At 37.7% G+C, this 13,919-nt stretch overlaps 2 protein-coding genes across 6 annotated transcripts in view; one reads left to right on the top strand and one right to left on the bottom strand.

Annotated features, from left to right (window-relative positions):
- Positions 1–140: 140 nt before the first annotated feature.
- On the top strand, positions 141–4,735 carry LOC106934726 (2-epi-5-epi-valiolone synthase-like). The gene is made up of 5 exons (XM_015014817.1): positions 141–346; positions 1,584–2,214; positions 2,893–3,132; positions 3,417–3,669; positions 3,779–4,735. Exons 1-5 carry the CDS (start codon positions 222–224, stop codon positions 3,874–3,876), a joined length of 1,347 nt encoding a protein of 448 aa, XP_014870303.1. The 5' UTR covers positions 141–221; the 3' UTR covers positions 3,877–4,735.
- Positions 4,277–13,919, bottom strand: part of mitfb (melanocyte inducing transcription factor b) — a 32,858-nt gene continuing 23,215 nt past the window's right edge. For 2 of the 5 annotated variants that reach the window (XM_015014789.1, XM_015014806.1), the window contains 8 exons: positions 12,197–12,412; positions 12,011–12,106; positions 11,510–11,627; positions 11,256–11,348; positions 11,079–11,135; positions 9,849–9,924; positions 8,821–8,968; positions 5,096–8,260 (listed from right to left, as the gene is read on the bottom strand). In XM_015014789.1, coding sequence (XP_014870275.1) covers positions 7,862–8,260; positions 8,821–8,968; positions 9,849–9,924; positions 11,079–11,135; positions 11,256–11,348; positions 11,510–11,627; positions 12,011–12,106; positions 12,197–12,412 — 1,203 coding nt within the window. In that variant the 3' untranslated portion in view covers positions 5,096–7,861. Of the gene's footprint in view, positions 8,261–8,820; positions 8,969–9,848; positions 9,925–11,078; positions 11,136–11,255; positions 11,349–11,509; positions 11,628–12,010; positions 12,107–12,196; positions 12,413–13,919 lie in introns of all 5 variants that reach the window. The other 3 variants (XM_015014773.1, XM_015014781.1, XM_015014797.1) reach the window with 3 other exon arrangements.

The raw sequence follows: 13,919 nt of genomic DNA, 5'->3' as shown, positions 1-13,919 counted from the left end.
TCCACTCCTATAAGTTCACATGCTTCTGATGAAGTCTTAATAAACCCTGAGCACAGAGAACATGTAATGTAACACACGCCTGTGGGGTTGGCTGGAGCACTAAGGGGTGGTGGAGGGGGGGGGGGTTACTGTACTTTTAGCTGCGATCATGTTCACTGGCATCCTGTAAGTCGCCTCTTGACGCAAAGTGGGTACATGTGGAAGGTAACGACTCTGGAGACATGAATTCAAGCAACACCAAATGTTCAGATCGAACAGAGTTCAATCTGGTCCAAGTGAATGGAACGTGGACTCGACACGCTGCACAGTGCCAAGACAAGGAGGGAAAACTTTCAGATGCTAAAATGTAAGTATGTGGTGAACGAAAATGATCTGTGTAAAAACTTTACCTACAGTGGAAACTGACATTCAGCTTACAAGAAGGTTGGCGTTGATCTGGGCATTCTTAGAAAATAAAAACACTGCCCCTTCATATGATCATCTTTCCTTCATAAAGTATGTCGGTGTTACATTTAGTTTATGTCCAAGCTCACTGTACACAGACCCTCATGTCTAAGGTAGTCAAGTCCATGGACAGAGTGAGTGGAAATGCCTTTCTATTTTAAGCTGCTGCACCATGTTAAACATCTACAGCACTGCCAGAAGAGAGCAGTTTCCATGTTAACGATGCAAGACTTTATTTTAATTCAAGTGAGACTGTTGAAAATGATGCATATTTTGGTTACAAAACCCCAGATTTAGCAGCTCCCCATATAAACCTCAGTTTTGAAAAATTTTTACAGTGCTACAGAATGTTTTGAGCCAACATTCGCCGTTCATATTTTGTTTCCAAATCACCAGACTTCACTAAAAGCCTTAAGTAGTTTTGATCAACATTTCTTGAGACTTTCTGCAGAGATCTTTGGAAGTTTTTCTTTGGACATCTTAACTCTAACTAAACTGAAAGGATAAAATAATATTAAATTAACTGAAAAGAGAAAATTATTCAATTTTCGGTTGGATCCACAGACACTTAATAAAAAAAAGTTTTTTTGAATCATTATTATTATTTTAGGTTGAATCCCTAAAGAAAAACACATTACCACACAATGACAAAAAATAGCTATCTTGTGTTGGGACTTTGTTGGATCCTTTGTCTTTTTTCCCAGAGATATGACTTTCAGATAATATTAATCTAGAGTAAATTTGTTTTAGGCCTGATGCTCACTTTGTCTTTTACATGATCGCTTTAATTCATTTCCAAGCAGACATTGCATAAAATATTGCCAGGTACAAGAACTGAGCAGAAACTGAATTGATTAAGAACCAAATTCAAATAAAAACTGAAAAATAAAACATCCAGCAAACCCAAACATCTGTGCATTAAACCTACATTTAGGATTCAGAGACAAAGTATTTGAAGCAATAATATGACCCTTAAAAATCCTTTCAAGTACAGTTCCACTACCACTGTTTTTCTGTATCACACTTGCATGAAACAACTTAAATTAATAGTAAATACAACAATGTAGTTTTGATTGTAACATAATGCCAAACACTAAATCAAATCTTCCTTTTGTTGCTTTGGTGTGAATGACGTTCAGCTATGAGAACAAATCGGACCAAGGAGTTTCCTGGACGGTGGTGAGCCCCGTTGTTTTCACCTACAGAGTCATTCAGTGTAAAGACCTGCTGGATCCCAGGAATGACACTTTGCTCTGTGGACACACAGAAGACCAAGAACTTAAAGGCACCACGAGTAACTCAGAACCTGTGAAACGATTTGTTGTGATTGATAAAACTGTACATGAATTGTACGGCTCTAAGGTTTCTCAATACTTTGATGCCAAGGGAGTCATTTACAAGATTCTTCCTCTGCCCACCACTGAGGAGAATAAGAACATGGAGTTAGTGACCAAGATCCTGGAGGAAGTTCACCACTTTGGGATTGACAGACGTTCGGAGCCAATCATCGCGCTCGGAGGCGGAGTCTGTTTGGACGTGGTTGGTCTGGCAGCGTCGCTCTACCGACGAAGGACGCCGTATGTTAGGGTGCCGACGACTCTGCTGTCGTACATTGACGCCAGCGTCGGGGCAAAAACAGGGGTCAACTTTGGTGGGGGGAAAAACAAGCTGGGAAGCTACGTTCCACCAGTGGCGACATTTTTAGACAGCTCATTCTTCCAAACTCTGCCTCCACGGCAGATCTCCAATGGACTTGCAGAGATGCTAAAGGTGCTTGTCTGTCCATGAGCATGGATTGATGAACGTTCTTGCATGTGGAACAATAATTGTGGGATTTCTGTGAAGCACACAAACTAACTCGGTTGTCAGATCACTCAGTAAAACACATTTTAGCCTTGTTGATATGATTCAACCATCTTGTAAATCCTAAACAAACCAGAAACGCCATCTTGCTGCAAGACCGCAGCACTAAAAATGGCACCACTTAGCAGCCATCAATTAAACTTTTTAAATTATAGAATGATTTGAAATGAATCTTTAATAAGATTTTATTCTATATTAAATTAATATTTGATGCTAATATATATTTTTAATATTACATATAATTTCTATTAGTAGAATTAATCAAAAATCATTTCGTTTTAACATCTAATGCTCCACTAATTAAAATAATTTTCACAATATGCCAAATTAATTAATTTGTTGCAACTTTTACTACTTTTGTTTTCTTTCCTTGTGAATTATATTCACAAAAATAAAAATAGATGTTTCACCATTCATTAGAAAATATTCTTTATATTAATTTCTTACAAGGATGCATGTGGCAGTGCAGAATATATTATTTAAACACGTCTGTTTGGACCAAGTTGTACGTCACAAATTAGTTTCATACCTGATTTTATTTAATATTCAGCTTCGATAGTGAGCGTATTGATGTAATGATTTCAGATGGCCCTGATGAAGCACCGTGGCCTATTTGAGCTGCTCGAGGTGAACGGCAGAAAAATGCTGCATGCCAAGCTGCAGCCCTCCGAGACCTGCGGTGGCTCCGCACAGGAAGACGTTGCTGCAGCATCCATGCGCATCGCCACAGAAACAATGCTGGAGGAGCTGGCTCCAAATTTGTGGGAGGATGATCTGGATCGGCTGGTGGACTTTGGGCACATTATCAGCCCTGAGCTAGAAATGGTAAAGGAACAGTTTTCAATGTATTTTACTGTGCCAATACACAAACTAACAAAAAGCATGTTCATCAGCATGTTCTCGAACACAAAGTGAAGAATATGTTTATACAATTTGTCATAAAACATAACAGTAAAAAAAACAAAACAAAAAAAAAACATAAAAACAAGTATTACACATTTTAAAATATGTATAATATCAGTGAACACTGGCAGTAATGCATTTGCAAACAATCCATCTTGTTATAAATAAGTGCAGCTAACGAGTTTCCATCTTTTCTGACCACCCAGAGGGTTTTGCCAGCGCTGCTTCACGGGGAGGCAGTCAGCATCGATATGTCCTTCATGGTGTATGTGGCTCATGAAAAGGGGCTTCTGACAACACAGGAGAAGAGCCGCATTATTCAGTGTATGCTGGGTATGAAGCTACCTGTGTGGCACCAGGAATGCTCCCTGGTCCTGGTGCAGAAATCTTTCAGGGAGCGTCTGAGGCACTCGGCCGGCTCCCTGAGGATGCCTCTACCAACAGGGCTTGGAAGAGCAGGTGAAGTAATAAATTCTTTTTGGCCAGTATTTGATGTGTTGGTACGTTTAATTACCACTGTCAGTAATAGAATAATAAAAAAACAATGTTAATTTTATTAATTTTACAGAAATCTTCCATGACATGATAGAAGACGATGTCATATATCAAGCCTTTCAGAAGTGGACAGAAGAACTCTCTACCTTTGCTAGTAACCAAATAAACTAATATTAATAAAACAAACAAAATCAGCAGTGCTAACTGTAAAACCATATTCTGTGTCTTTACATGTTCAAAATATGGTCCATAAAAAATTGGGACATGATGGTAACATCATGGCAAGTCCAGGAATAGATTTTATTATTACTCAAGTTAAAATGCATTCATAAAATTAGAAAATACATCTCTACAGAATATGCTTGGAGATCTATAACTTTATTCCAAGTGAATTTTAACAAAGTTTGAACAGCATCCATGTTTACAGCCTATAAATGTAATAGCTTAGGAATAGTATAATTTAGCAGCTGTGTAAATCTCCGTAAGGAACGACATTTTTTTTTTTTTATTTAAATTATTAGATGTGCAATATTTTTAAAATTGCAGAGAAAACACACACGGTCAAAAAGTCCAAATAAATCTTTTAATATTTCTAACAGAGTAGTTTAACATCGAGTACCAATGAGCGTGAGTTAACAAATCAGTGGGCGCAGTAAGTATTGCAACACTTATCTCTTAATAACTGTGACAATGAAAACAGTAGTAGAACACTTTATGAACCACAGGAATAAACTTGTTCAGACACTCAAGTACCGAGATAAAATGGTTCTTCATTAGTGGATTTAAAACACACCATAAAATATCGAAGTGCAACACCCAACCTTTAAACCAGGAGCTACTTGCTCTTGATTGAAAGGTTGCGTGTTATTCTTATTACCCTAAATCTTACAATCATAAGGGTCCATCTGCAGTGACTCAATGGTCACATACAAGCTTTTTTACTGGCTTTCAATGAGTTGGTACAGAGTGTACTCAGTAGATTGTAACACTGTGTGACGCATGACAAAATGCGACAAAATATATATATATATATTTAAAAAAATGTTATTCTTGGAACCATGTCTTTCATACTGCTTAAACAATTTTTACCAAAACTATATTTTACAGACTAGCATTACAGCTCCTGTTTCTGGTGAAAGGTTATGAAAGACACCATCAGCAGCTCAAAACCTATAGTTTGTACAAATATACTGCATCTTTCGTTGTTGGCACAATTGCTCAACTACATTCAAGCTACAGTCAGAAAGATTTTAAATGTTCAGTGTTATTCTAAGAACACACAGCACAACAGCAATATCTGAAGCTTAAAAGTGTTGAGTAATAAATACATATGTACGCTGTATTTAAAGACAACAACAAACAGTGGTTCAATTATGTTGCCGTTTTTTATTTTTTTTTTTCAAGCAAATGCTAAAACCAGTCTACACTATCTTTAACTAAATGCTAGCATTTGATAATTGGGAGTAAAAAGGACACTATAAATCAGGTTAGTGTAAATGGTCTTTAATTTGAAAGGTATTTGGGTCACAATTCAAATTGGTGGACAGACTCAAACTAAGAAGGTTCACATTTTCCAACCTACAGGTCTTTGGGCTCAAGGACTTTTCAAAGAGTTCTTTCCGAAATCCAGAAATGTTCACCTGTTAGTGGTAGCAAAGTGGTAAAGTGGCCGTCAAAGTAAAGTGGCCATGATTGCATCCCATAAACTATTCGTCACTTTCACACAAAATTCCCACAATGAACCTTTTTATTTAAATAAATCCGTCTTGTGCATTAGCTGGAGACACTGGTGGTTTCCGTTTCTAATCTGCAAATGAATTCCTCTGTTTCTTGTGTCCCTCCAAAAGCTTTTGTTAGCGGACATATTTTTTAAGGCTATTTCAGGTTGGCCACTTCCTGTCTTTATTTAGCCAAGAAAACTGCTGAAAATTTGGCTTCTACATATGTCTGCATGCTTTGATTGGTCGTTAAATTTATAACTTTTGGAGCTCCATTTTAAATGTAGCTTTTCAGCCATCTTTTCCCACTTTATCCTTTAACATTTTCATCTTGTTTTGGAGGCTAGTTGTTGTAAACGTTAATCTTTGCAAGTCATACTTCCTTTGGCGCCATTGGTCTAGCTCACAGGTACAAGCCAGCTATTTTTTCAGAGGTAAAAGTAAAGCTTGACAGTTAGTGACCCTAAATTAAAAAGAAAAAAAAAATCTGCATCTAAGAGCTAAGCAAAGTACTTACTGTAAAAATACATTACAGTCTGTCATATATGCTCATTTAATTACATCTTTGTCTTTTTAATCATGTTTGAATTTAAACATGTTTCACTACTCACACTCTTTGTGAAGTACTTTGTGATTTCTACTTGCAAAAGGTAGATATATAAGATGGACTTACTAATTTACTAAGATGTTTTAGGTTTCATTAAATACTGAACACTTTGAAGTGTTTAGCAAATTATTTCTTGTGGTTCTTGAGTTTAAGAGATGCAGTTTGTTTTCTCACACTGACCAAAAGTCATTTCCTGTCACTTTTGGAAGGGATTTTAAACCTTATTTCTTTAGTCTATAAAGCACCAAATACCAGCATAATCAGTCTCAAAATATTGCATGATTCCTCATATATTACCAAGGTAACAGAAGGCACTTAACTGAAATGGAAATTGAATTATTACTGTCAAAGGCTACTTCATAAATGACAACTTCAAGACATGATGCGTCACAGGCACAACTTCAAACATTGCATAGAAAAAACGGAGACTGTGCTGCGTCAGAGATATCAGTAATGGCACATGGTTATTCAGCAACAACTTTTACAAACTGCAGAAATATACAACACGTGTGTACTTCGGTTACTCGACTCTCAAGTAAAACATTGTACGTTTCTGCACAAAAGCCCAACATACTACAGTTCAGTTCACAGAGGTTAATCCAGTGTTTGGACAATTTCATGCATTTCAGACAAAATCAGTCTCCTTATTCTCAGCATTAAAAATTTCACATACTGATAAAAAAAACAAAACAAACAAACAAAAAAAAAAACCCGCCCTGAATGTAAAATGCTACTGAAGTGGTACAAATATGACTAATATAAAAAAAATCTGAGGATAGAGAGCAACACCTCTGCAGTGTTTCATTACTGTGTGCCAAGATCTCCAACAATCCCGTGTGTCTTATTACTGCTTATATAAACTCAGTCTCATATTTCAAGACAATTTTTGAAACCATTTAGTATTTTTTATGGTTTTGGCAGTGAATAATATATTGGTAATTTATCTATTGCAGCCTAAAGAGCACTTTGTAGTTAAAAGGCATTATTCTGAAACTTTAGCCTCTCTTTGTAGTTTGATGTTTCCTCATAATGCTAAGGAAATGTGTTGAATTTGTGTATTTTAAAAATCTTGAAGGACATTTTGGGGAGATATTTATTTTAAGAGAGATTTCAGCTTCTCTCTGTCCTTTTCTAATAAATACGACACTTTTCAGGGGAATGTTTAGATAAAATTATGTCTAGAAAGAGTCATAAATAGGATAAAATTAACAAACGTTTAATATTTATCATGCAAGTAATTTCACCTGGAAGACCGACAGAATCAGCTAATGTGTGCATAGCAATACAACGATAATGTACAAACTTTTTAATAAGGCATTGGCACATTCAAGTTCAATCTAAGACACAAGGAGTGTAAAGCACTATAGTAATAAATATCCTTCCTTCTATTATTGCTACTGATTTTCAAAGGAGTGTTTACCTCACCACAAATATCTACACCTCTGACTGTGATTTATAGTTTCCCTAGATTCTTTGGAATCGATAGAAAAAACAAAACAAAACACACAATCTAACCTCTATCGAAAGATAAATGTATAATTTTTAAATATAAAAACATCTAATTTTTGTAACTCATTGTCACCAAAGCATTGATTAAAGAAAATACTTTGAAATCAGTCCTTGTAGTCAAGGTTGAAAGCTTAGAAAGACAAACAATAGGGGAAAAAAAAGAATGAAATGGAGGCGATACAACATGTAAACATAAAAATGAAAAGAAAGGTAACCCCCACCCTGCCCCACAAAACAAAGAATAACTGCACCTGTGGCCTCTTGTTTTCTGGCAAGATGGAGGGATTAAAGATACAGAAAAAGTGTCTACCACTAGGGTGCGCTAACAGCCTTCTTCATTCTCATCCATGCTGACGCTGCTCTTGCGACTGCTGTCCTTTGAAGTGTCTGGGGAGACGGAAGAGAGCAAAGGGTCCCCACCTCTGACGGGTGATAAGTTGTCTTCCATGAGGATGTCATTGAGTTTGGATCCTGCTTTGCTGTGAACGCTGCCGTAGTGGCCCTCCGGGAAGTTGGAGTGGCCTTTGGTCAGATCCAGCGTGCTGGGTTGCTCCGGAGTGCCGGCGGGGTGGTGTTGGTGGTGAGGGTGGAGCGTGTACAGGTCTTGTTGACAGTCCTCCAGAGCGGGCTCCTGCTTAATGGGCCGCACCCCAACTTCGGCAGAGCAGAGTGCCGAGGACGTGATGGCCAGACCGTGAGCCCGAGCCTGCATCTCCAGCTCCTGCAAGGTACAAGAGAGTGACTTTAAGGTTTGTGTGTCTTTTATGCGTCAGGCAATATCCATCTGTCAAACAGGTTAGCAGAGATGAGGTCCTTTAAAGAGACATTTACATTCTCACTGTTACATTTCTATACTTACAACTACAAACTTGAATGTATTTTCTTAGTATTTTAAGTGACAGACCAACACAGGCAAAGTTTACAAATATTTCTTTAAATAAAAATCAGATATGTGTTGCATGCATTTGTTTTCAAGCACATAAATTGTAGCGAAAATATATTTTCTATATCATTGTATTACAGCTGCAAGTTTGTAATACTTGATGCTTTTGTCAGATTTCATTTAAAAAAGATGGAAGTTCTTTATTCGATTTTTTTCACTTCACAATATGCACCATTTTCTGTTGGTCTGTCATAATCGATTCAAATAGAATACCTTAAAGTTTGTGTTTGTAAACTGATAAAATATGAAAGAGTTGTTGAATCCTTTTGAAAGGCACAGTACAGGTTTACACATAATATGCCATAATGGGCATTACTCCGTTCTCTTGATATATTTACCTGTATTCTGAGCATCAAATGTCGGTTGGCGTGCTCCAGTTTTTTCTGGCGGTTCTCCAGCTCCTTGGCCCTCTGCTGTTCTCGCTGCAGCTTTCGGATGTAATCCACTGATGCCTTCAGGATGGTGCCTTTGTTCCAGCGCATGTCTCTAAAAATCACAAAGATGCCATTATGCCTTTGCTTGACATTCTCAACATTAAGAGTTGCTTTAAGACAAAAAATGAGAAAAGTTTGGTATTTAACAACATGTGATTGCAGTGTTTCAGATTGCAAACCTCTAAAATGCTATAAGAGCAAGACTAGCAAGGAGTGCTTCGGAGCTGCAACATCACAGGCTAAAACGACATGATGTGAGGATTAAATTAAGATTATTTAAAAAAAGAATAGTGTCAGAAAAAATGAATTATATATAGATATATAATGGTAATGTCTGAGGGGAGTGGGTTTATCAGAATAAAAAGTAGGGCTTTCAAACAACTAGCAAATGTTCTAATATTCAACATTGCTGCACAGTCTGGACCACAGACTGTGCAGCAACCCTTACTGATTCACTAAAGGTCACATTTAGCCTCCAAGCAGAACATGGGTTATCAAATACACCAACGTGTAGTTTTAAAGTTCAGCTGCAGCTAATACAAGAATTCATCAGTTACACAAATCAAGAGCATTGCCTCAGATGTTACAGCGTTTTCTGGAGCAAAATCCCCCTTGTGGGTTTCCTCAAACAACGTTTCCTTGAGTTTCTGTTTGCAGAGATAGCGGCATAGAGAGGGGACTTTGCAATAAAAAATAATATTAAAGGAATACAGATTATATATATATATGAATATTCTAGAACAGATTTAACTTTTCTATTCCTTTTAAGTTTACAGTGTTAGGAAGATATATCTTCACAATCAGTTACAGAAACCACATACTGTTATAATCTTCAGATATGAGATATGAGAATACGACAATCCAAAGAAAGCATGAATCAGTTTATTTTTTTCAAGCTTTCTGAAGCAAAATCCAAGCAGTGGGAAACTTACGGGTCATTGGATTTTGGAATCAAAGTCCCCAACTCCTTGATACGATCATTGATGTTAAACCGTCGTCTTCGTTCAACTGCAAAACAAGCGAGGAATTAAACAAACATAGCTCCAAGATTTATTAAAGAGCAACTGTACTATTTCAGAGCCAGAAACTTAAAACCCTTCGATATGAAAAAAAAAATCCCAAATGGCTCTACATTATTTTAAAAATAAGAAATACATGATGTAGTATAAGGATGTTGACTTTGTGTAGTTAACCGGAGATATGAAACGCCAGCAAAAAAATGTAGTATTCTCTAAAATTAAAATACGTTCTAAACAAAATTTTGTCATAAGGATGTGTGGTCACTTATTGGCAACTCAAAAAAGATGCAGTGGGCACTTTTTACTTCCCTCATAGCTCCTAAACCAAGAAAATTGAGTGAAAATAGTGACAGAAGAGACGGCAGATTTCTTATTAGAGTATGAAACAACTCAAACATTGGATTCAAAGGACAGGGAAAAAAAAACAAGGTTGTGAGAGAAAGAAATTACATAGTTCATACTATTAATGATAAGAGCAATAAGTCGGCAGTCAGACGATCAAAGAGCACATTCCTTCTGGAAGAAAAACTCTTCTAAGGCTGCTGTCAGTACAACACATCTGATAACGACTACACATTAATCTGTAAACTTCTATTAATAGTCCTTCTCTATATACTTATTATTAGGTGCAGTGACTCATATTTTTGAGTATCACTGCTATATGACGGAGAAAGTGGGGCAGTATGTAGTGTGGTAGATTCCCAATTCTTGATGCTGTAATCCAGAGGTTTGAATCCCAAACCCCAAATTCTTTAGCTCTGCAGGCTGTTCAGAAATGTTTCCTTACTTCCAGCTTCTCACTGGACAAATCAATATTTGCTCATTAAAAAGACAAAACAAAAAAAAACACTCAATACTTCACCATTGCTACTTTTATCTGGCATGCTCAGTTTCTGCATCGATGCCATAGCTTGGTGTTTGCATATGAGGTCAACCCTCTCAAGTTTCAGCTGTGTTCTGTTTGTGTTTTTACCATTTTATAGTCCTAGATTTTCGATGTAGAAATGAACGTGATCAAAATTAATAAGAAATAAAGACATCATTGAAAGGGATTTTTAAGTTATTTGGATAGTGCGTCAAGCAAAACAGTTTGTCAAACGTTAATTTTGGCAAATAAAATAGGATGCTGCGATTGGAACTTACTCAAATTATGGTTGTCTTTCTTCTGCCTTTCTTTTGCGAGGGCTCTTACCTCAGCTTCTGGGAAAAGGTGCTTTGGTTAGTTCAAATTAATGGCGCAATAAATGCTTTACATGTGATTTGAAAGAAACGGCACTGGTGTTGTGTAGTTTGGAGATAAATACTGAGACTGAGACGTACCCACAGGGAATCCCTCTGGCCTTTGATAGGTGTCAAATTTTCCACAGGATCCAGTCTTGTCCAGCATGTGCATGATGGCCGGGGATTGAGACACTACGTAGCAGATAACAAGAAAACTACACAATCAGTGCAAAAAAGCCTGTATATTCATCATCCCAACCCCCAGGCAGGTAATATTGTTAAAGAATTGATGCAATCGTAAATTTAAATCCATAGCCACCGTCTGTGTGAGATCTGCTCTGCTTCCTGCTCACCTGAGTATTCCCTTTTGATGTTAGAAAGGTTGGCAGGGCAGGAGTTACTGACGGGCAGGCCCTGCTGAGGCATGCCCTGATTACCGTACATGTCCATGAGGTTAGCAGGTACAGGGATCTGGGGGAGCGACGGAGAGAATACATCTATCTTTATTATAGAGGCTTATCAAACCGCAGTCATCAGAATGACACCGTGGTGAGAAAATGTCAGATTTGATGTTAGGGTTTTTATTGCAGTCAGGCAAATGGCATCACTCTGTGATCCGTCAATACGGCACCAAGCACTTACTGAACTCATTAATTACCACATGCTTTACTGTTTATTAGTGAGAAAAGTAAACAAATGTGCAGAACCACATGGACGTCGCTTGAAGATGTAAGCTCAAAAATGTCAGGCTATTTCCATTAGCATGCAGATCATTTATTCTCAGTCTCTTATATGTTGTGACCTTTCACAGACAGCTCTGTGCCGACAGTAACAACACCAGAAAACTCACACACCGTGTTTGCCATCTGCAGTCCGGGGTCCATCAAGCCGAGGATCTCATCACTGTAACTGGACTCCAGACTAATAATGTCGTCAATGACATCATCCATCTGCAATCAAGACACAAAAGCCGAGGGTCAATTAGCTTTATTAACGGGAAATGTGAAAGCACAAGGCGTTTACAACGAGACCGCTCACACCTCTTTCTCGCAGTTAGAGTTGAGGGTCAGTAAGGCCATAGGGCTGTTGGGGGCGCTGTTGCCCGGCCCTGGCGGCATGCCCCCGTGGTCAGAGGACTGGTTGGGGCAGGGCAAGCTCAACGCCTGGGAGCCAAGCTTTCCCAGGTACCGCTTCACCTGCTGCTGCTGCGAGCGCTGGATGTGGTACTTGGTTGGGTTTTCCAGATGAGTCTGAACCTGTTGATCGAAAGCAGAAAACGTAATACTCTGAGATTACGGTGACACCTAATAGGTAGGAGAAGGTCAACAAAGGAACAGTTTTACTTAAACATCCGAGTTGTTGCAAAAATATTTCTCAAAGTGAAACACGTCTGATAAATCGGTATCCATGTCCCCCTTTGACTTTGTTTGGTGAAAGCTTAAACTACTATTATGAGCTTCAGATGTTAAAATGAGTGGCTAAATTAAAAATGTAACTACAGCTTACGAGAATTTGAGGCTTTCATTTGGAAGCGTATAAGGAAGTATTTCCTGAGTGAGACCGCCGTGTTGACAGAGGTGTCAAAAAAAGACTTTTTGTTGTGCTGGGCGACAAACTCAATTACAAAATAAGTAAAAACAAAAGAAATCTGAACTGAGCTGGAAAAGAAATGAAGTCTTTATTGCATTTTGAAAAGAACATGTTTAATGAATTTTGGGATTAAAACTACCTTAGAACTGATAACAGGACGACTGTCCTTTGTGTCAAATTCATCTAAGCAAACAAATGAAAGGGGTTCTTAGGTGCGAAGCATCAATCCACGCCCAGAGCATCTGGCTGGTGGTTTCTGATCTGACTGTTCATGTCTGATGTCCAGTAGTCAGCTCTGTCTCGGTCATGTTCAGCCCGGCATGTCCAATATGCGACAACTGACATGCGCTAACCGATAAGACACACAGAGACACTTCTGGTGTCATTAAGTTTACCTGAAAATATTGTTAAAATCTTTCTGGTTTCATCTCATTCCCATTAAACTGTGTATCACCTGGTCTTGTGAGCTTGATTAATAGTTGCTCCCCTTTTCAACATTGAACTGTAATACTTTAAAACATTGAGGCTTTTATTCTATGTGTGTAAAGGAGCATTTTAAATGTTTTTTTACCTTCAGAACCAACCCCGTAAAATATGAATCAAACCTTGAGTCAAATACAGTATTCTACTTTAGTAATATTATTTAAACCAAAGTTTGTAATTTGTACACCCTTTACTCCAACAGTGAAGATTATTTTCTTCCTAAAATCTGGACATATCTTTGCCCCTCTAGTTGCTACAAAGTTTTAGTTTGTCAAGTTAAATTACTTTTCAAAAAAGGACCAATATAATCATAAAATGATTCAATATGTTTACAACTTAATTTAAGATGGTGTCGAGTGTTGCCATCCAGCTCTGCACATAAGTTGCAGTTCAGTTTGATATCTGAGGCTCATTAATCCGCCAGCATTAATGAGTCAGAAATGTATATCTGCAGGCAGGCAGACCAACACAACACCCACACACACACACACACACACACACATACATACATACATACATACATACACAAACTTCAGAGTGTTTGTCAGACTGTAAAGCGTTTTAAATGGAGCGGAGTCGCTGTAATCCATCTCACATTTGGAGGTCTAAATTTAAACTTTCCTCCGTTTGGCTTGAATATTCGCCAAAAAAATAAAATAAAATGAAAAAAAAAAAATCTCTCAACACCTT

The sequence above is a fragment of the Poecilia latipinna genome, unplaced genomic scaffold, assembly GCF_001443285.1.
Source record: "Poecilia latipinna isolate Pla-1442-1.1 unplaced genomic scaffold, P_latipinna-1.0 Scaffold70, whole genome shotgun sequence".
NCBI classification, from domain to species: Eukaryota; Metazoa; Chordata; class Actinopteri; order Cyprinodontiformes; family Poeciliidae; genus Poecilia; species Poecilia latipinna.
The sequence above is the reverse complement of the archived record's forward strand: the minus strand, read 5'-3'. Positions and strand labels throughout refer to the sequence as shown.